Source organism: Equus caballus, chromosome 16, assembly GCF_041296265.1.
Source record: "Equus caballus isolate H_3958 breed thoroughbred chromosome 16, TB-T2T, whole genome shotgun sequence".
NCBI lineage: Eukaryota > Metazoa > Chordata > Mammalia > Perissodactyla > Equidae > Equus > Equus caballus.
The window spans coordinates 26514205-26535861 of NC_091699.1; the positions used below are offsets into that span (position 1 = coordinate 26514205).

At 35.8% G+C, this 21657-nt stretch overlaps 1 protein-coding gene across 26 annotated transcripts in view; it reads right to left on the bottom strand.

The window, feature by feature from the left end:
- The window catches only part of CHL1 (cell adhesion molecule L1 like), a 211553-nt gene that overhangs the window by 54652 nt on the left and 135244 nt on the right, over window positions 1–21657 (bottom strand). For 13 of the 26 annotated variants that reach the window (XM_070238590.1, XM_023620071.2, XM_003363045.5 and 10 more), the window contains exons 4-8: window positions 19080–19267; window positions 7589–7711; window positions 6313–6483; window positions 5319–5366; window positions 3394–3514 (exon numbers count right to left, since the gene is read on the bottom strand). In XM_070238590.1, coding sequence (XP_070094691.1) covers window positions 3394–3514; window positions 5319–5366; window positions 6313–6483; window positions 7589–7711; window positions 19080–19267 — 651 coding nt within the window. The remainder of the gene's footprint in view (window positions 1–3393; window positions 3515–5318; window positions 5367–6312; window positions 6484–7588; window positions 7712–19079; window positions 19268–21657) is intronic. The other 13 variants (XM_070238583.1, XM_001497252.7, XM_070238595.1 and 10 more) reach the window with 1 other exon arrangement.

Genomic DNA, 21657 nt, shown 5'->3' on the forward strand with positions numbered 1-21657 from the left:
TTCTGAAGCTCCAAGAAGTTAGTTAATTTGCTTAAGATCACTGGGGTAATAAATGATATACTAAGAATTAAATTTGTCTGTCTCTAAACTTGTTCTTTTTGTCAATGTGTTCTATTATATTTGTACCTTTTCCATCCCATTTTTCCTTCTTAACTGTGTATTCTTGGAATATATGCTTGTAGCCAAATTAATTAGTTATGAGTTAATAATTGAACAATTACCTCATGTTGTTTGAGTAAATTATCTCAAATTGTTTGTATTGATAGGTAGTGGTTAAAACAAGTCAGTTATTATGCAAAAAAAATGTTGGAGGTAAAGATGAAGATCCATTAATTTACACACATCCACTCTCTTCCCCTGCTCTCAAGGCCCAAGTGCGTGCCTGCCTCACAATCCGGAACCACTACCTTATATTTTACCAGGCTTAGAGCACACGGCACACTTCGGTAGGAAATAGTAATGATGCTCAGACACGCAGTTATGAGAGGATATTAGCTATTAGCTTCCTGAGGACACCACCTAACAGGATGCATAACCCGAGTCTCCTAACCGCTTGCCTTTCATTCCATCTGTCAAAACGGCAATTTGCCAAATTACAGGCTGCTCTGGACCTTACTTGCTCCCAAACAGGAGTTTTTCATGAGTCTATGCTTTAATAGTGCAAGCATCTCATTTTTGCAAGATTTATTTTTGTCAGTCCTCAAAAACTAGTCTAATCCCCTACTACCTATCCTTTAGAAGAAGAGAATACAATGATTATCTCTAAGTATCAGGTGAACATGAGACATAAATTATCTGAAGACATAGCTATACCATTGCAAGAATGTCTAGCTATATTCTTGCCACATTTTATTTCCTCTTTTTTTTTAATTCAAGGAACATTTACTAACAGCATTTGAGCAATGAAACCTTGAGGGAAAATATACCATTTAATCCATTTTTATACACAAATATACACTATCTCATAATCTCAAACTTTTGTTCAAGTCCTGTCCAGCCAACTTTTATTCCTATACTTCCCTTGCCTACAATGTAGTATCTTGCAATAGAATGATACCTAGCTTAAAATCATGAATTTACAAAACAGAGAGAAAGCAGTCAGCAGGGGGAAGGCACCATATCCCCTTTCATCTTAATGAAGCTTTCACAAAGTGTGAACTGGTTCACAAACACACTCTTTCCACTGTGGAACTAACTATCTGCACTTCTTCCAGAGAACGAACACCTTTCTCTTCTGAACAAGATTCACAATATTGTTTAAACTATCCACAACTTCCACCTCAGTTACAGAAGCCATAGAATCTAAACTCCTCGACGGTAGTTTCGCTGTGCAAGTTTTCCTGTTTTAATTAATAGTATCAACATTTTCATTATTACTAAGCATTTACTGAAACATCTACTATACGCCGGTTCTTCAGATTCAGAGAAATTGCCATACTTTGTCCCTCCCCTGTAACTGAACAGCACAGTTCCTTCGGTTGAAACATGCTGAAGTAAGTTAAATTAGAGGTAGCCTAAGGTTCTGGAGACAGACAGGATAGATGCCCAGCTCCACTTCACACTAAGCTTGGAGAAGTGAATTCAAACCCCTGGCTTCATTTACCTAATTTGCAGATGAGACTAGTAATAGCCATGAAATGTGGTGAGGACAAAATGAGCTAATGTACAGAAAGTGCAAAACATAGTATCTGGCACATAATAAAGAGTGCAATGTCTCAGTTATAATTATTTTTGTTACTGCAGAATGTTTATGGTTTAAGAATTTGTTAGAAAATTTTTTTAAAGTATTCTAAAAATTTGGCAATGTATCACCTTCATCTGAAAGAGGACCAGATCAGATAGGATTACCCAACGCAAACCCAGTAGGAGTAAGAAGAAACCACTTCAGGTGAAAACCCTTCTGACAATGCACCAGGAATCTTCATGTCCCAAGGACAACAGATAGTTATCTCCACTGTCTTTTTATATACTGCTTCATGACATGGCATCTTCTAAAAAGCACATGAGAGCATTTCTACTATTTTGAAGACAAGCCAGGCAGCTGCCAGACAACTCAAGAGAGAAATTATGGCATGTATGGGGAACAAGAAAAGAGAATTACTGAAATGCTCGCCATGCCCAAAGAGTCAACCAAGAACACTGATGAATCCTGAAAGAATCTAATTTGTACCACTGTAAACACATATGAAGAAGAACAATAGAGCAGGTGGTTACCATCATGATTCAAACCAACCCTGCGGCTTTCATCTTCTCACATAATTCAGAGACCGGACTTCCCAAACAGAGGCCATGTCACGGCACATCTAATTTATGTGAATACACTTTGGCAAATAAGCACCCTGAATATTTTTGCTGGTGAAAGAGAAATTTTGCTTGAAGGAGAAATTTACAAAGCTTAGGGGTTGTAAATCCATTAAAATCTGCTCCTTTTCTTCATAATTCGGTTTAAAACTACTCATTAGGAATATATACTGAACTACTAATGAACACAATTTTTCAAATTTCAGATGCAAGTCCACCAACCAGACTCCTAGCCATATGGAGTTTGGTTAGTGGCTTAGAATTTGCAAACCCTTCAAACTGATCAGCCTGATCACTGTAATCAGGCTTACAAACTGATTACGTAAACTCAGGTACTGGGAATGTGCAATGTATTTTCCCATGGTATTCCCAACAGTAGGAACCCACATTTGATGGTAAGCAAGGAGGGATGGTGGTAGGAAACAGGCAAACTTGTATGACCAAGTATTAAATAAAATGGTTCTTGTTTACATAGACTTATGAGAGTTATTCAATAAATGTAGCAATTTCAAGAGGTGACCAAGTAAAGTTTCCTTAGGGTTTCTTTGGAGGATGTGGAAATGTGCACTGCTTTTTCAGATGTGAAAAAGTTCAGTTAATTATATTTTGATGGGAAATTCTCTTAAATTACATGGTCTGGACCTCCTTGTGCACAAAGGCAGCAGGGTGAAATAATAGATAAATAGAGCTCCTTGGAACCTGAAAAAGGAGCAGAGCTCATAGCATAACAAGCAGGAGTGGGACAAGCATCAGAGACATAAAAACCCGGCACCAATAGCAAAGGGCTGACTACTAACAACCTCATGCTGTAAGGATAGCATCCCCCTATTGACTCAGCTAAGGAGAATGTTGTCATTGTCACCTCCATTCACACTACCACAAATTGACAGAGCGATCTAATTATACATCAGTCTCAGTCACAGCCTGAAATCTGTAGAGTGAAGTGCAAATTGCTTCCTCCAGAAATGTAGTAACAGGATATTTTTTTTAAGAAATCATTTTAAAACGTGTCTGCAAGCACATGCTTACGTTACACCTTATTCTTTACAGAACTGGCTGGACAAAGTCAGGCACAGGGGTCAAGTTACTCACAGGCCTTCAGCAAAACACTCAAGCAGTAGGGTTTCTCCTTTGAGGATGGTAAGTGAAGATTCACCGCCACTCTCAGGAGGAGGCAACAGCAGTCTGGGCTTTCTTTGCTTGATTGAATTTGCTATAAAACAGAACACAAAAACTCGTATTTTTTCAAACTAAAAGAGTTAAAATTCTTTGGCACTAAATCTTTCTTAAAACATACTTAAACATATGTATCTATGAGTATGTGTATATTTATATATATATATATCTGTGTATATGTATGTATTTATATATACACACACACACTTCACACATTTTAATACATTTCCATTTAAATAGACTCCCCTCTTGCCATGAAGCATGGATTTTCCCTCAGATTCATTAACTAAGGGTAGCACCAAGTTTTATGAAGGTTATGATTTAAACCACATCTTCAAATTCAGAAGCTCAAACATGGTTCAAGATAATTAATTTCTTGATGAAAGCCCCTAAGTTAATGATAGCCTATGATTTTATATTCTACCCTTTAGTCATACCTGGTCATGTTTGATGGCTGTGTACTTTTATTTAATTTAATATGCCTAAATATTTGATAATATTCTTTTTACAATACAGCTTCCTGGGCCCTGAACCCAGAAATTCTGATTCAGGAAGCCTCTGGGGGACATCAACCATCTACGAACTTATTAAGCTCTTCAGGTGACTCTACTTAAAGTCTCAGCCCCTCAAAGATAATCACTCTTGTAGGGGATGATCAGCAAGCACGGCCACTGACTGCATATGGAAATGTCCCATTTCTTGCATTTTTAAGAATACTTTTCAAACACAAGGGCAAATTAGGAGACTTTCATTTTCAATGCACATTCTGATTTCATTTCCAAATGTTCACAAAATTGTTTTCTGCATCCAATGTCAACATGATTGGACATGATATGAAAAGAGTAAACAGCTGACATTCTGTTATAAGAGTAGGGGAATGAAAGGCGCAAGTAGCAGAGTATCCCTTGCTATAGCTTCCTTACAAGTGTTCATTTATTGAAAGGTAATTTTTGAACATGCACTATGCGCAATGACGTTTATTGAGTGCTGTGAAGATACAATATATATGTTTGAGTTATTGACCTCAAAATAATGTTGAGGACGCATGCTTAATCAGTCCACCTTCAAACTGAGGGTGCACCAAGAGGAGCTGCCATCCGGTCCTGTGATGTTGTGAGTGTATTAGATATCTAAGATAGGTCATTGGTCCCAATGATAGAAGGGATATTTGTTGCACTCATGTAAATGCTTCTTCTCACTACAGAGAAACAGCCTATTATATCATTCAGGTTTACTCAGCCATCTTCCACAGAATACTAGCTCTGTTGGATGTTCTATGGGAAAAAATTTAAAAGATTTCATAACAGATGAGTTTGGAAAATGCTGCAAACTATATTTTTTTCTCAGAGAGTCACAATGGACAACTGCATGTTAAGTATTCTGAGAAACTTACAAGAAAAAATTTTAACTTTCTTAAGCCCAGTGCTTTCTCAACTTCTGTTGACACACAACCATTTCTTTTTCCTTTCTTTGTGTAACAACTATCATCCAAAATGTTTACCAACCATCAGAGACATTTTGGAAAACCCAAAATAATTACTTCAGTAAAGATATATAGGTATATATTACATATATGTGTGTCTATTATATATGTTAATTATATCATATATAAATATAAAGTTACATTATATAGTTATCTATTTATAAATATCACTCATTTTGCATATATTTAAGAGGGAGGGAGGCAATGTAACCCTATATGCTAAGGGATTTTCCTTAACCAAAATAATAGTATTTTAATAAACTCATGAAGGTATTAAAGAAAAAATTCAAATTCTGAGATGACAATGAGCTACTAATGGTGAAAATAAATGCCAACACTCTATATGTGATCAACTTACCCTTGGAACCAATTTCTGTGGATGAACTGGAGTCATTAACATGCTTTACTGAAATAAAAAAAAATGGAAGAAAAAAACTCACAAACATAATGGTAGATGCTAATACCAATAAAGAATGAAAGTCATATTTTTCTCTTAGGAAAATTACAAATGAGGTATAACCATGCTTCACTAGAACATCATCTTTGGGGATACAGTTGAAAAAATAATTATAATGAGCTTAATTTGGAACTACCACAGATAATTCCAGGTGGAGAGGATACAAATTATAGCTCCATTAAAGAGAATTGAGGCTGCTGAAAGGATGCTATAGTGAAGCCCTGGCATGGTGTAGCTACACATAACAATGAAAAAAAATCACAAACCAAATTAGACAATGGAATGGTAATGCCAACTTTTGACTCTAGGAGAGCCAATTATTCAGTCAATGAACTGTTGGGGATTATCTCTGCCCTTTGAAACTTATGGTTCTTTCTCCCACTAACGACTTTTTCACATTTGGGAACCCAGATTGGCGTCTGCAGAATCAAGTAGGGAAGAGAAGCAATTCAAACAACTGTGCCAATTTGAGGACAAAAACGCGTGGTGTGATAAAAATTGTAATGTTGTGTCTTTTTACTTTTGACTGTTATTTTCTCCCACATTTTCAGCCTGCTGATTTATCCAAGATCACAGTGAATCAAAGCCTGAGATCTGCTTAGAAAACTCTGGAATTTTGTTGTGTATTTCACCCACCGAAAATGACTAGATCCTGCAGACGTCAAATGAAATACATTTGTACTGTGAATTGAGATTTGATTTTCTGGCTGCGAGAGACAGAGCTACTGTAGATCTGTAGCTGCAGATGTCTCTTTCATCTGAATGAATTCTCTAGAGTTGAACTAAACAATGGTGGAGAATACCAACCCAGCTCTAACTGGCTTTGGCCAGAATGAAATTATAGACACATTTGTATTCAGCATTCGTGATGAAACAATAAATTATTTGGACTTACAACTGTTAACTGTTAGTTTCATTGGCATTTTCTGCACAATAGTCCTTAATCTTGGAAATGCAGCAAAGCAACAGTAATCATTTCGACTGTCTTTTTCTTCCACATTTGCGAAGTACAAATCTCCCTTTTGGCTCATGTATACTCTTTCATCTTGTTCAATGTGTTCTAATTCTGGAAAGAAATATCTTGTCATTAAAAGGGGTAGTTGTTCCTTATTGTGCCTCATCTCCCTTTTTCATTTTCATTTCTTTTATATTATTTCATTTTATTTTATTTTTCATGTCTGTTCTTCCTGTTCTTCTCAAGTTTGGTCTTACTATAGGAGCAATGAGTGTGCAAGAAGTAAAAAACAAACAACAACAAAACTCCTGGGAGAAAGCTTTTCACCATCAACCAAACAAGTCTACTGGTGGACAACCAGTCTGTGCATTCTAGCTCTCTTTACTATCTAGGACTCTACTTCTGCTCAATGGGTTTGTACTGGCTTATTTGAAAATTGGTCCAATTCAAATAACGGCCTAATTATTACTTTTATTTTCTTACAATCGTATTTCTTTAAAACATATCTCCCCAAAAGTTGTATATGATATATTAATCTCTCTTTTCTGGATGAAGCCTGGAAAGTTCTAGGGTAAATGGAGTCTGGAACATTTGGCTGCAGCCAAGAATAGCTTCTTTTTCTTTCTTCTGAGTACTGTACAAATATTATCATTTTTCTGTCTGAGCCACAATGAGAAAATATTTAGGGAGCACTATTAAGGAACATGCCAGAAGTGGGCTTTACAAGAAGCTGGAATTTCAACTTGAGAGTTAGTAAAAATTTTTAGCAAATTAAACACAAAGCTTAATACTAACTTCTCTGTGGGTCACTGTGTGTAGCGGGTGGAACGTTATTAAAATAGAAATATAAAGATAGCAACACAGACACAAGCCATCCTCAAGTTTAACATGCAAAATATCTCAAAGGTAAGTGAGTTGTTTGGATTATAGAGAGTATTTTCTTCATGGACATACTTTATCATATCAATAGCCTCTACTCTTTTCAGATATGATAAAATCAAGAGATATATTTAGTGGTTTTCTAGGGTTTTCATGTACACCCTTAAGTATATATTCAGGACTTAGAGGAGACTATTGATGGATTTAATTTTTAAAATCTATTTGATTCCACATTGATAACCTTGTGTTAATTTTTTATCTTTGGTTTTAGTATGTTATCTGACATGATGCAGGAAATTAAAATGTCCCGCTATTGATGGAAGCGAATGTTACTTACCAATATTCATCCAGTAAATGTGTAAAGGTGGGAGGCCTTTGGGAGGGTTGCACGGGAGGACAATTGCATCCCCCTCCTCCACTTCCAGAGGCTCAATTTTTTCTTTGGGGAATTTTGGAACATCTGGTATAAAAATCATTTTAAGACGTTATTTTAAAATTAACTTTTCTTGTCATAAGTAATATCTTAATGCATTCCTCTTTTTAAAAATCAGAGCATTTTAATAAATTCAACACCCCAAATCTTGGTTCCCTTATCTCCCCTACACAGGTAAATACTGGTAAGAATCTGGAGTCCATCCTTACATAACTTTAAAAATACTTCTGCATTTTGTAACGTGGACAACAAATATTTTCGCTATGTGACATCAATAAGGGAACAATATGCTTGTGCATATTTCTATGCAGAGAGGTAAGCCCTGAGTCACAGGATTTGTTCATTTTAAGTTTTGATAGATGTGAAATCTTTGTTCTCCAAACACTGTGATTTGTTTTTAGGCAGAGACATTTCTCTGTCTCTTGTTTTATTGTGAAGCCGTTGAATGGGATTGGCAAATATTCCATTCAGAGCATTAACCAAACTAAATGAAAAAATTCAAAGCCCATGTGGGGAAAATGGTATGTATACAAAAAGTCAAACATGAACACTTGAAATTGTGAAGAGAGCCATCCACATTGAAATCACTCCCAGTAAATAAAACTGTAAGGTATTTTCTTTTTTCCTTTGGCGGGGGGCGGGGGGGTGAGGAAGATTCACCCTGAGCTATTATCTGTTTCAATTTTGTTCTTCTTTTTTTTTCTTTGCTTGAGGAAGATTAGCCCTGAGATAACATCTGTGCTGATCTTCCTCCACTTTGTACGTGGGGTGCCTCCATAGCATGACTGATGAGTGGAGTAGGTCCATGCCCAATATCCGAATCGTAAACCCGAGCCTGCGAAGCAGAGGGCATGGAACTTTAACCACTTGGTCATGGGGCCGGCCCGCTGAAATTGCAAATGAAATGGAACTGATGTAGGAGAGGAGACTGCGATATTTCAAGGTATTGTTTCTTTCCCGTGCTGGATTCAGTTTCCTAAAAGAGCAACTCAGTTACAATGGTAATAAAAGTTGGAGTTGTGCAGAATTTGAAATCCAGCAGTAATATTGGATATTTTTATGAAATTATTTATAAAATAGTTTTAAGACTATTCGAAATGTACTCTGCCTGAACATTACATTGGTATCTTTCAACTTTGTTCGGGGAATTTGCATTATAGAATCACACAGGTTCTTATGGAAGAGAAGACCATTAAAAAGGTATTTACAATATTCCTGACTTGATGGAATTTATTAGGGGTTATTCCATATCTGCATTTCATTCTTAAACTGTGGTTCACAAAAGATTATCATTATTCTTAGAAATCTAAAGATATACTCATTTATTGTAAAATTTCTTCTTGAGCAGCTTTGTGAATTTCCTATATATTTGTTTCCTTGCCCCTCAATCCCCACTCCAATTCCTTAGTGGTTGAGAGAATTTGCTGCCCTTTCTCTTAACAATGTACCGGCTGGTTACAATGAATTGCTTTTTGTCTAAATTCAAGGACCTTTGAAGGCTTAACATTGCAGGGGACAGCATGGTTATTATAGTGCCTTTGCAAGTTCAGAAGGCAGGCTTCAGTGCTCTGTACACATTCAGTCATGTGATAGTCCTCAGTGGATCCCCCTTTGGTCTTTTCATTCCGGGAGATTTCCCCCGCAAGTCTGGAAACACATTTGAGATGGCAACTGTCTTGGAATCATGCTTTTGCTCTAGGCAGCTTGAAATTTCCATCAAAAGGCAGGAAAACATGTTTAGTACATTCACTACGTTAAGATCTTGTCAATAAAATATCAATGTCACCTATTTGAGAAAGCCTTAGCTTTGACTGAGAGCAAGTTATTATGTGAGTCATTTTGTAGAAAGTATACCTTATCCAAGTAAAGTGCAGTAACTTACAAAACCATTATGTACCCAAAACTCCAAATTCAAATCACTTGTTTAGTGTAACTTATTATAACTAAAGCCCAGTGTTCATAGGCATTGAAGTTAACAGTGTTGTTGGGTGGTTAATGTATCTGTTTACACTCAGATACAAGGGCCAACACAAGAAGGGAAACAGATGAGAAAATAGAAACAGCATGCAATCCTGTTCTATAACAAACAAACTTTAGTGTCCAATATGAATACATAGTTCCCCGGGTGATCTCTATTGTAAAGCAGCTAATTAATAAGATGTATAAAGTTCTCATTGCAGAGCTGCCCTCTCAGAGCATTCAGAAAAATCTAATGATTCAAACAGATAACACTGCCAGTGAAGCACTACCATCCTGCATTAATTAAATCTAGACTATAAAATTCTAATTCTGAAAATGTAAATATGTAATTCAACTGGCTTCTAAGCCATCAATAATAAAAAAAATTAAATTTATAGGTCTACCAAACCCTTTATCACTGCCATAAATCTTTGGAACAGCTTTTAACCAAAGATGAAATTAATATCTGGAAATAGGGAAGAATATTTATATATTTAATAATTTAATGTCTGAGAATAGATATTGCGAAGGACATTAATTTTTCAGATATTTTTAGGCCTTACTCTTTGACTTTGAAACCGTTTAGTCAGTCTGATGCCATGCTAGAAAATGAACATTTTAACATCCACAGGTAAATGTGAAATTTAATTACTGTAACTCAACAGCAGGCATGAAGTCTTCCTTAATCCAAACAAAGGAATGACTCCACTTAAAAATAACTTCAACCAATGACTTTTCATAATTGTGTTTCTCTGGTGATAAACATGAGCATTGTTGAGTTTGGACAGATGCAATATGCTTAAAAGTAAATTGTAAACAAGCATTTTTCTTTTGTGTGAGGCAACTACACTGCTTTACCTGGGCAACTTATTTCAAATGAGTACTCCATCAACACCAAAAACAGCTTAATTGTGTTTCAATGAGACTAGGCTTGACCATGGAATAACCTCTCTGTAAAGGGATCAGAATCTTACCTGTACATCAGCATCTACTTAAGTAGGACTTTAAGAATGTTTGGAAATCCCACCATAACCAAGTCTAGATGAAGCCAATTTCCTTTCTATATAATGTCACTACCAGACCATCTGCCTCAGGAAATAAAGCATATCACAGCAGCCATCTCTTTACTATTCTCCAACAGGCTTCCACAATTATTTTTCAGGGTAACAGATAAATTTCCGGTAACAACTCCAAAGGTATAGGCTCCTGAAAACTTCCCCAGTTAGAATCCGGCATGAAAAAACTTCCCTAGAGACAAGTGGGCTGCACACCAGCCTTCTTACTGGAACTATCAACACACAGCAAACCTACAAATCTCAAATCTTCAGGAGCTCTACAACTTGAGGTGTTGGCAATGAGTTCTGAAACACATCATCTCAATTCTTTCAATCTAATATACTGAAAAAATAATGTCGTCATATTTGAAATATAGAAGACTTCTGAGAAAAGATTTTTTATCTATAGGATTAACTGAGTTGTAGCCCAGAACCTAAAACTAACCAACTGGCTGTGTAGCTTCAGACTGATATCTTTATCTTTCTGTGCCCCTTTTACTTTTCTCTGGCATCCTAGAATCCTTTGAACTTATCTCTCCAGGCTCCTCAAAAGTCTCACTGGGTTAGAAGCTTCTTAAGGGAAGGGATACTATAAAATGTAAGCTGTATAATCCCAGCACACCAACAAGCTTAATAGTGAAGACTAATAAGGAAATGGCATCAGGGTAATTTAAATAAATATAGATCATGCTCACTAACCACTTCAATAAAAAATGTACTGACAACATAACGACTACCAAGTTACGTAACTCTACAGATTATCTTTCTCTGGCACTCAAGGAATAAAATCAAGTCTCCCTATGTTCCCCTACCTATCTGATACTCTACTGAGTCTCATACTCTACTGACAAGGCATTTTTGACAGAGAAGTACAATGCTTTTCAGCTCATCTGCCTTTCAGCTCATCTAGATGATGTTACCTGAATGATCAAAGCATAGGCGACACTGTATAGTTATACACGTGATCTCTGGAGCCAGCCACTTGGGGCTAAATCCCGGCTTCATCACCTACTATGTGACCTGCATCTATTACTTAACGGCTTCAGTTTCCTCTTTCATAAAATGGAAACTGTAATAACACCTAATTCATTGATTTGTGTCAAAGTTTAAATAAACCATTTCATATAAATCAATTAAAATAGTGCCAGGCACTTAACCATCACTTGCTATATATTGGCTATTATTCAAATATTTTCACTTGGCATGATACATCCAGCCACATGGTATAGAGATGAGATGGGCAAAGGGACAGAGTTTTCTTCTACTGCTGTTTGTGATTTTCCCTGTAGCCTCTATTCTAACAACTACATCAAAACAACTCTAATTTTATGCAAATATTTGGAATTAACTTTTTCAAGAGGAGGTAGGCAGGGGGTCAGAGAGGAAGAAATACTATGTATTTCATGTAGAACCTATCATTTGTTTAATGAATTATTTCCCCTCCCCTCTTCATTAGGTTAACCTTCCTATGTCAAAGAACTTTATCTGTTTTGACTTCTCGCTCTGTTTACAGGACTGGCCTGGTGAGCTTTTAAGTGCCTTACATTTCCCTTCAATGTACTGGCAAATTGCTTACAGTCTGGCATCATTATCATGAATGCATGCTACTGAGCTCACATGCTGTATCACCCCTAACTCGTTTCCGTCTGTAAAGAGATTTAATTGATTCCCATTTCCTATAGAGTACTCCATTAATCCACTTAGGACAACAGAGAAATAACATTGCCTTTCAGTCCATGAGCTCATAATGAATTCACACTAAGCAAGGATGCCCAAATCAGCCCATTTCATTCTAGTCATTCACATACTCTGACGGATGAGAGCAAAATCCTCGGCCTTAATTAAACCTTTAAAACTCAAAGCTGCACTCTCAACTGAATAAACTGATCTTCTTTGGTTGGTTTGCATATGTCAGCAGAAGAAATTAGCATATACTACTGGACCCTGCTTTTGCTATGCTATCCCACCCAAATCAGAGTAGTAAAGAGTTGGTGTATGTTTTAAGGAAATTGTCTTCAGGAATCTGAGGAAGCTATACAAATGTAGAAACCCAGCAGACTAGTAATTCCAATTGGTTGCCGTTAAAAGAGTATATAGAGGATTTTTATCCCTAAGTCTGCCATTTCTAAGGTACTTTAATAGTGTGTGGAAATTGCATTTTTATTTTTATTCATTCTTTTATTCCTCAACCTATGAGGCAATAAATCAATCATTGATAATATGCATTTATGTGGTATCTACAAGACAATAGAGTAGAGGAAAAATAGGATAGCATGACATCTTTCTCATTTTTAAGGATGCGAATTGATACATACAACAATCAAAAGACTCTCCTAAACAGAATATGACTAAATGCCTTTAAAACTCCAGAGAATTTACAAGTGGATATTCCTAACAGAACTATTTGGAATAGAACAAAATTGGAAATAATCCAAATGGCCATCAACTGGCGAATGGGTAAACAAAATGTAGTATATCCACATAATGGAATATTATTCAACAATAAACAGGAACAAACTACTGATATGCTACAATGTGAATAAACCACAAGAACATGCTAAGTGGAAGAAGCTAGACGGAAAAGATCATATATTGTATGATTCCATTTATAGGAAATAATTCAGAAAATAAATTTACAGAGGCAGAAAGTAGATTAGTGATTGCCTGGGGCTGGAAGTGGGAAGAGAGAGTATCTACAAATGGGTACAAGGAATCTTTTGGGGATGACAGAAATGTTATATTGGGTTATGATGATGGCTATACTGAAAATTTTATGAAAAAGTCACTGATTGTGCACTTACTATAGGCAAAATTTACAATGTATAAATAATACCTCAAAAAATTGTCTAAAAAATCAGAGAAAAGGAAAATCAGTACAGGCTGAGATAGACTGGGAATGCTAGGTGGAGAAGAATAATCTCTGCCCTGAAGGATGGGTAGTATTGAGTAGCCAAAATGGAATTATTTATATCATCATTTCAACACTACTGACTGTTGTCATAATGAAGGCTAGGAAGCAGCTTACCTTCTCCCAGATCCACTCACCACATCCACAGGATCTAAGTAAGGAGCGTCTTTGTTTTGTTCACTGCCCTATCTCAAACTACTAGAAAGTAGCTGGCACATCAAGGGAACTTAAGATTTGTTGAATAATTCACTAACTCTCCATGCCACATCTTAGAAATCCATTTAGTTAAACAATTTTTCCTGTGTTTGAAAACAGTATGCTGTGTTTGATTGTTTGTTTCTCTTTCCTTTCACTCTTTCTCTCCCTAGAAAACTCAACTATAAAATTGTTGAAAGCAGAAAACTGAACATTGCGTATAAAGGTTTCTGTTTGTAGGGAGTAATAATCATAGATTTTCAGCTACTGTACTCATGCAGAAACTTAAGTGGCTAAAGCCTTTAAGATTAGTCTAATGAAAACTTTAAGAAATGAGAGATATAAACTCCAAAACTTGAATCACAAAGTTTCCATCAATATAAAAGAAAAATCAATTCTCTACAGCTTGAGAGAAGAATCAATTGGTCAAGGTTGTATGAAGCTTTAAATGATCTCTGATGTACAAACTCCTAAGAACCAGGGTGGTGGTCCTATTCAAAATATAAATGATTACAGAAAGCTGTTATATTATGAAGTAACTTCCGGAGAGACTGGAAATGATGCATAAGAAACCTAATTTATTTTTCTCTTTCCTACAGCAGCAGAAAAATGAAACAGTTAGCCACCACACAGCTCAGATCCAGCTCTTATCTCTTAGCTACAATACTAGCAGATTCTGGCCAGAATTTACCTTATATTGTTCATGTCTTCACTTGGTCTGCTTCGATAACAAGAGAAAATATTTTTTTAAATCCTTTAATTGCAGAATCCTCTACTAAATTGTGCCGCTTCCTTCTCTGCAATAGGTCTAGCTACCACCTTTTCCTTTGTGTCTCCATAGCAACCACTAGAAGGCAGATTGGGGATCATTCTAACGCCTTGTCTGCTACAACAGGTTTTTAATCTCTCTCTCTCACTCTCTCTCTCATATCTTACTTCAGTTAACTTATTTCAGATAGATAAATAGACAAACAGACAGATAGATAATGTCGTTTTATTATTCCCAACCACAATTTTCACGGTAATACTTTCTGATCCAGAATTCATGAGCATTTCCTATTAAAAGTCATGTCAAATCCAAACTCCTGTGACTGATTTCCAAGCTTACATGTCGCTGCTCTGTCCATTACTATGCTATCATATCTTATTTAATAATCCAGTACATCTAATTCAGACAAGTCAGTATGCTACATCCTTACTAATTTTGTGTATATAAAAAGAGTATTTACAAAATAAAAGTAAAGAATAAAAAATGAAAGAAATACAACTAAGACTTTTACCCACCAATGATTACACAAAAATGTAACATCACCATTATCTTTCTGGCTGGTGTAGATGCTATTCCCTCCCCATTCTACTACAGGTAACTAGAATCCTGAACTCTGTTTTTATCCTTCTCTTGTTTTTCACTATAATTTTCCCACATAAAAGTATACTCCTAAACAATATTTTATTTATTTTTACATATTTTCAAATTATGTAAATAAAATCACACTATATTTCTTCTTCTAAAATTTGCTTTTATGGTTCAATGTAATCCTAAGGTTCATCAGTTTTCACTGGTGAGTAGTGTTTTTGTATGAATATACCACAACTCATTTATTCACTCTACTATGGGTGGACTCATGTTTTTTCCAGTATATTTTTTAATATAAACAATGCTACCACAAATATTCCTGATGCACATGGACAAGGGGTACATGCACATGGGCAACGAAATGGAATTGCTGGGTCATAAGAGCATCTTCAACTAAGGAGGCAATGACAAAATGTGTCCCACAGACCAAGCAGTAAACTATACTCTCATCAGTGTGGATATGTGTTATGACGGCTGGAAATTCCCACCTAAAATTGTTACTCTCAGACTTTGCTATATTTCCTAATTTTGTGGGCTCAAACGCTGTTATTACCTGGGTTACAACTGATCCATTTCTGATTACTAATGATACTTAGCACATTTTCATATACTTATTGGCCATTCCAGTCAGAGGTGGAAGTTTATGTCTTTTTCCACTTCATTTTCTGATTTCTTCTTAGAGGTTGGTAAAATTATTTACAAATACCCATTATTATTTTTATTTATATTCATTGACAATGATTTTTCTGGCTTGTGTCTTACATTTTCACTTTCTTCTTGAGGTCTTTCAATGAAAAGAGGATCTAAAGATCAAATGAAGTCAAATGTATCCTTAATGATTTCCTCCATGGAGCTTTAATATGTCTTGTTTAAAAAAATCTTCCCTACTTCAAGGTCATCAATACATTGTCCAAATCATTTCCTAATTTTTGGTTTGTATTTTTTTTTTGTGAGGAAGATTGGCCCTGAGCTAACAACCTTTGCCCATCTTCCTGTTTTTGCTTGAGCTAACATCTGTGCCAATCCTCCTCTATCATATGTGGGACTCTGCCACAGCGTGGCTTCACAAGTGGTGCCAGGTCCATGCCCGAGATCTGAATCCTTGAACCCCGGGTCACCAAAGCTGAGCACACAAACTTAACCACTATACCACCAGGGTGGCCCCCTCTAATTTTTAAAAATAGTTTTCCCTTTCACAGTTAAGTCTTTAATCCCCCTGGAATTAATCTTTTATATGAGGTGAGGTAGGACTCCAAACAAATGTTTCCCTATGTGGATAATCAGTTGTTCCACATCACTTAGTTTGAAAAAAAGAAAGAAAATCCATGCTAGCTCTTTCCGACATTTTCAGATATGAGGGCTTGTTTCCAAGTTCTCTGTGCTGTTCCACTGGCCTGCGTGTCTAACCCTGCACACAGCCAGACTTGCTTAATTACTGGAGATTTACATTGAGTTTTGTTATCTGATAAAGCCTAATTCCACTGACTTGTTTTTATTCTCCAAGAGTTTCTACCAAGCTTTGCCCTTTATTCCTCAAATATACCTGTGAATCAGTTAGTCACATTCCACAGACAGACAGACAAACAAAAAACAAACTATAGACATTTTGATTTCAATTATTCTATCTATCAATTCATGGAGAATGACATGTTAGCATTCCTGAGTCCTCCAGTCCATGAAAATGATATTCTCCCATTTATTGAGATAATTTTGTTTTTCCATAAATATGTATATTTTTCAACTACAAAGTTTTCACACCTCTTTGTTGGACTTGTTTTTTGCTCCTAGATTATTTTCTCCCTTCACTGTATTTCTATTTTGTTACCTTAAGTGAGCTCATTCATTTTCATCTAAAATTACGTTACCTAATAAGCTTAGATATTAATGTTCATCCTTGCTTCTTGTCTAATATGTTTTTAAGATGAAATTATCCCTCTACATAATACTTTAGGTGCCTCAAGCATGTCTTGCTATGTAGAATTTCTACTATTGTCACTTCAAAATATATTCTATTCTACTTTGCCATTTCTTATTTGACCTATGTGTTAGTTAGAAATACGTTTATTAATTTTCAAAGATATGACTTTTCTGGTTTTCTTTTTAGTACTGATTTCAACTTAATTGCATTTTGGTCATATTTTCTTCAAAGCTAATACATCATCAAATATTGAAAAAAATGTATTCTGCAGTTTTAGGTACAATATGCTATACATGTTCATTAGCTGGAGTTTGTAATAGGGTTCTTTAAATTTTCTACATGCTTACTGATGTTTTTCTCTGCCTGAGCTACCAAATAATGAAAGAGAGACGTTACTATCTCTTGTTATTATGATAAATTTGTCTATTTCTTCTGGTAGCTCTATTTTTGCTTCATACATTGGAATATAATATATGTCTTGTGACTTAATCTCCAGGAAGCCTTTTTAAAATAAAGTCTATTTTGACTGATATTAATATAGCCATACTTACTTTCTTTTAAATAGTATTTTTCTGGGATATCTTTTCCATCTTTTTAGTTTCAAAAATTCTATATCCTTATGATTTAGGTGTGTTACATTGCAAATAGTCTACAGATTTTTTTTTTAGTTTGGAGCATTTAGTCTACTCACATTCATCATGAATTAATGATATATATTTGGATTTATTTCTACATTTTTTCCTTTCTGCTTATCTCGCCTTTCTTTCTTTTTCTCTCCTTTCTTATTTTTTTCTTCCTTTTCCTCTTACCACATAGGTTGATAATCATTCACATTTTTTTTTACTTTTAGTGTAATTACTCTATAATTTTAAGATGTATACTTTACTTGGAAGAGTCTAAATTTGATCTGTATTCTAATTTAAATCCAGTCTCCTGCCCCAACTGTAAGGATAAGGCACATGTGCTTTTTATTGTTTGTTTTTCTGAAGTTTGTGTACATTCTGCCCCCCAGCATAAAGTATTCACATCCTGTGACATCTATGACTTTGACTTCCTTCAATGTCTAGAACTCTGCAAGAAGAAATTTCCAAATAGAAGCTAATGACAGTCTTATACATAGGAATTTATTCTGTCAAACTTCAGTTAGAATCATGTAATGCTAGCTAGCTTAAGACCAGGAAAAATAAATGACCAAATATGGAAATTGGTCATCAGAGATCCCATGCACATAGGCCAAATATGGTAATGGTGAAGTCACTTACTCTTGGTGACAATTATTGATAAATAACACCCTTAATATTAAAGTAGTTTACAGTTTTCCACGATTATTCTGTACAGAAGACATTATCAATATATATCAATTACTGGTTCTCCTCTCCTAATGGGCACTCATAATACTGAAGTTAGGTGGGGCTATGTGACTTGCTTTGCCCTACCTAACAAAACTTTGAAAGAAGTTGCCAGTGTAACTTCTCATTGGAAGCAATTTTCCATGCTGTTTGCCTCAGATTCTTGGCCATGGTGACACGAGTTTCATATGATACAGTCACAGGATAATGCTATCTCCATCAGCTTGGATCACCGAGGAAGCTGCCTGGAGAATAGCTGCCCTGAAGAGCTGCCAGACCCACAGTTAATCCCACAATCAAGGAATAAGCTTGTGTTAACACAGGGGCTTGGAGATTACTTATTGCTACAGTATAACTTAGCTGAAGCTGACTGATAATGTATGTAACTTAATTCCTATCCTATCAGGCAAAGTGGATATTATTTTTCCCCATGTGAGATATAAAGTTACTGAAACACGACAAAATTACCTCACTTTCAAGGTCATCCACTTCTAAGTATCAAGACCTGGAAGAGAATTTCTCTTACAAATAAAATTTCAGGCACACATAAGCTGACTAAATTGACAATGTGTCATTTCGTTAGAGCCCAGTATAATTCCTACTTAACACTTCACAAAAATGTTTGTAAAACAAAATCTCCATTGTAATACTTACTTGGAACTATAAATTCTATTTCTTCTGACACAGCGACTCCGAGTTTATTAGAGGCAAAGCAGCGGTATTTCCCTTGAAAGTGAGATATGTGCCCCTCATTTGGGATCTTGAATGTTCCTGAGTTGTTAGATACAATTATTTGAGGATCAGAGAGGTTAAAAGGCTTGTCATCCTTAGTCCACGTAAATCTGTAAGATAAAATGAAACTTAATAATCTTGAAAAATCGTAATATATTTCTTAAAGTATTGATTAAAAAAATGTATAGAAATGACAAAACCAAGACAGTTTATGGTAAAAAAAAAAAAAAAAAAAAAACCCACATATATTTAATGGAATATAATAAAATACAAATAAGGGCCTCAGAAGAATCTGAGAAATGTTACCAGCTCCTGTTAACTGAAACTTCACGTTCCACTAAAATTCATATGTTGAAGCCTAACCTCCAGTGTAATGGGATTAGGAGGTGGGGCCTTTGGAAGGTGATTAAGTCATGAGGTGGAGTCCGCATGAATGGGATTAGTGTCCTTAGAAAAGAGAGCACTCTTACTGTCTTCCTCCACGTGCTATGAACCAGGAAGCAGCCTTCACCAGACACCAACTCTGCTGGTGCCTTGATCTTGCATTTCCCACCCTCCAGAACAGTGAGAAATGAATATTCATTGTTAAAGCACCCAGCCTGTGGTATTTTTCTTATTGCAGCCTGAATGGACTAAAACTCAAGCCATAAAAAAGCTGTTACAGGGGCCAGCCTGGTGGCGTGCTGGTTAAGTTCGTGCACTCCACTTCCGCGGCCCGGGGTTCACCCTTTCGGCTCCCGGGCGTTGAACTATGCACCGCTTGGCAAGCCATGCTGTAGAAGGCATCCCACATATAAAATAGAGGGAGATGGGCATGGATGTTTGCTCAGGGCCAATCTTCCTCAGCAAAAAGAGGAGGATTGGCCACGGATGTCAGGTCAGGACCAAACTCCCTCAAAAAAAAAAAAGAAAGTTATTACAAACTGGAAGAATATAAGTTGAAGGCAGGCTTTGTTCTATTTTTAAATTAAAGTTATTTTTTAATTTTTCCAATTAGAAAGATAATGTAGGACTTTTACTAATATTCTGGAGACTATAATAAATATAAATATGTAATGTGTGTGTATGTGTATGTATAAAGATCACACTCAAAATTCAAAAACACACAAGTACTATTAAATTCGATCACATTTCCATCAATATTTTTAGATATATTTGCCACATATTTGAGACCACATGAATATATAATTTCAACAATTGAGTTTTTCCAGTTATTACAATGCTAGTAAAGACAGTTTTTATGACTATATTATCTTCTGTCATATGGTTACTATTTAAGTTGCTTAACCATTTTCATTTTTTCCCTTTTATAAGCAATACTATGGTAAACAGTCCCACATATTTGTTTTTTGGTGCTTGTCCAAATAATTCTCTAGGTCCAAACAGTTCTTCAGGCCAATTCCTTAAAAGTGAGATCAATAAACCAACAACATAAGAAAATTTTTATAGCTTTTATAAATGCTGCAGAATTGTTTTCTGGAAAAAATATACACAGTTAAATTCCCACTCCAGCATGTGACACTGTCAGATTTATGGATTGACAAGGCTGTAAAAAGCCTTTTTTAATCTTTATCAATCTAACAGACAAATAACGACTTCCCAGTTTGATTTTATTCAGCATTTTATATACAAGTGTGACCCATGTAAATTTGGGTATGTTTCAGGACACCAATTCTTACGCTGATGTATCTGATGATTCTTTCAACAGGAATAACAAACCTCCATGGGATACATGTATATCCCTGAGCTAACTTCTGTTGCCAATCTTTTTTTTTTTTCCTCAAATATTGGCACCTGAGCTAACAATTTGCCAACCCCTTTTTTTTCCTTTTTCTCCCCAAATCCCCCCCAGTAGATAGGTGTATACTTTTAGTTGTCTGTCCTTCCAGCTATGGCATGTGGGATGCCGCCTCAACATGGCCTGATGAGTGGTGCCATGTCGGCGCCCAGGATCTCAACCCACAAAACCCTGGGCTGCCGAAGCAGAGCGCACAAACTTAACCGCTCGGCCACGGGGCCGGCCCCTGGGACATATATTTTTGTTAGGAGCATGCCTGCCTTCTCCACCAGCAACTTCTTTCACTTCTCTCTCTCTATGTTTTATGTTTTCCTTCCAAAAGGATATGTACAATCTATTCTTTTAAATTCCACTATGTTGACTGGGATCACTTCACATATACAGAATGTTACATCGCCTTTTCATTCATTCCAATCTTCTTTTGTGATCCTAGACAGAATTTTATGGACACCTCCCCCAGTTGAGATCCTACATAGCTCTTGTTACATAGTTTTAGATATTGTTTTTCTTGATGTTGCTGTCACTGTTGAGATCGCTCAATCTGTTCCTTTTGCTATTGTGATGGATATGTTTCTCTTCTTGTTTTCTAATTATTTTCTAACTACTTTGTGTAGCATCTAATTAAGCTTTTTTAAAAAAGATTTATTTATAATTGACCACTTAATGCAACACTTCGTATTTATAAAAGCTTGTTTTTGTCCA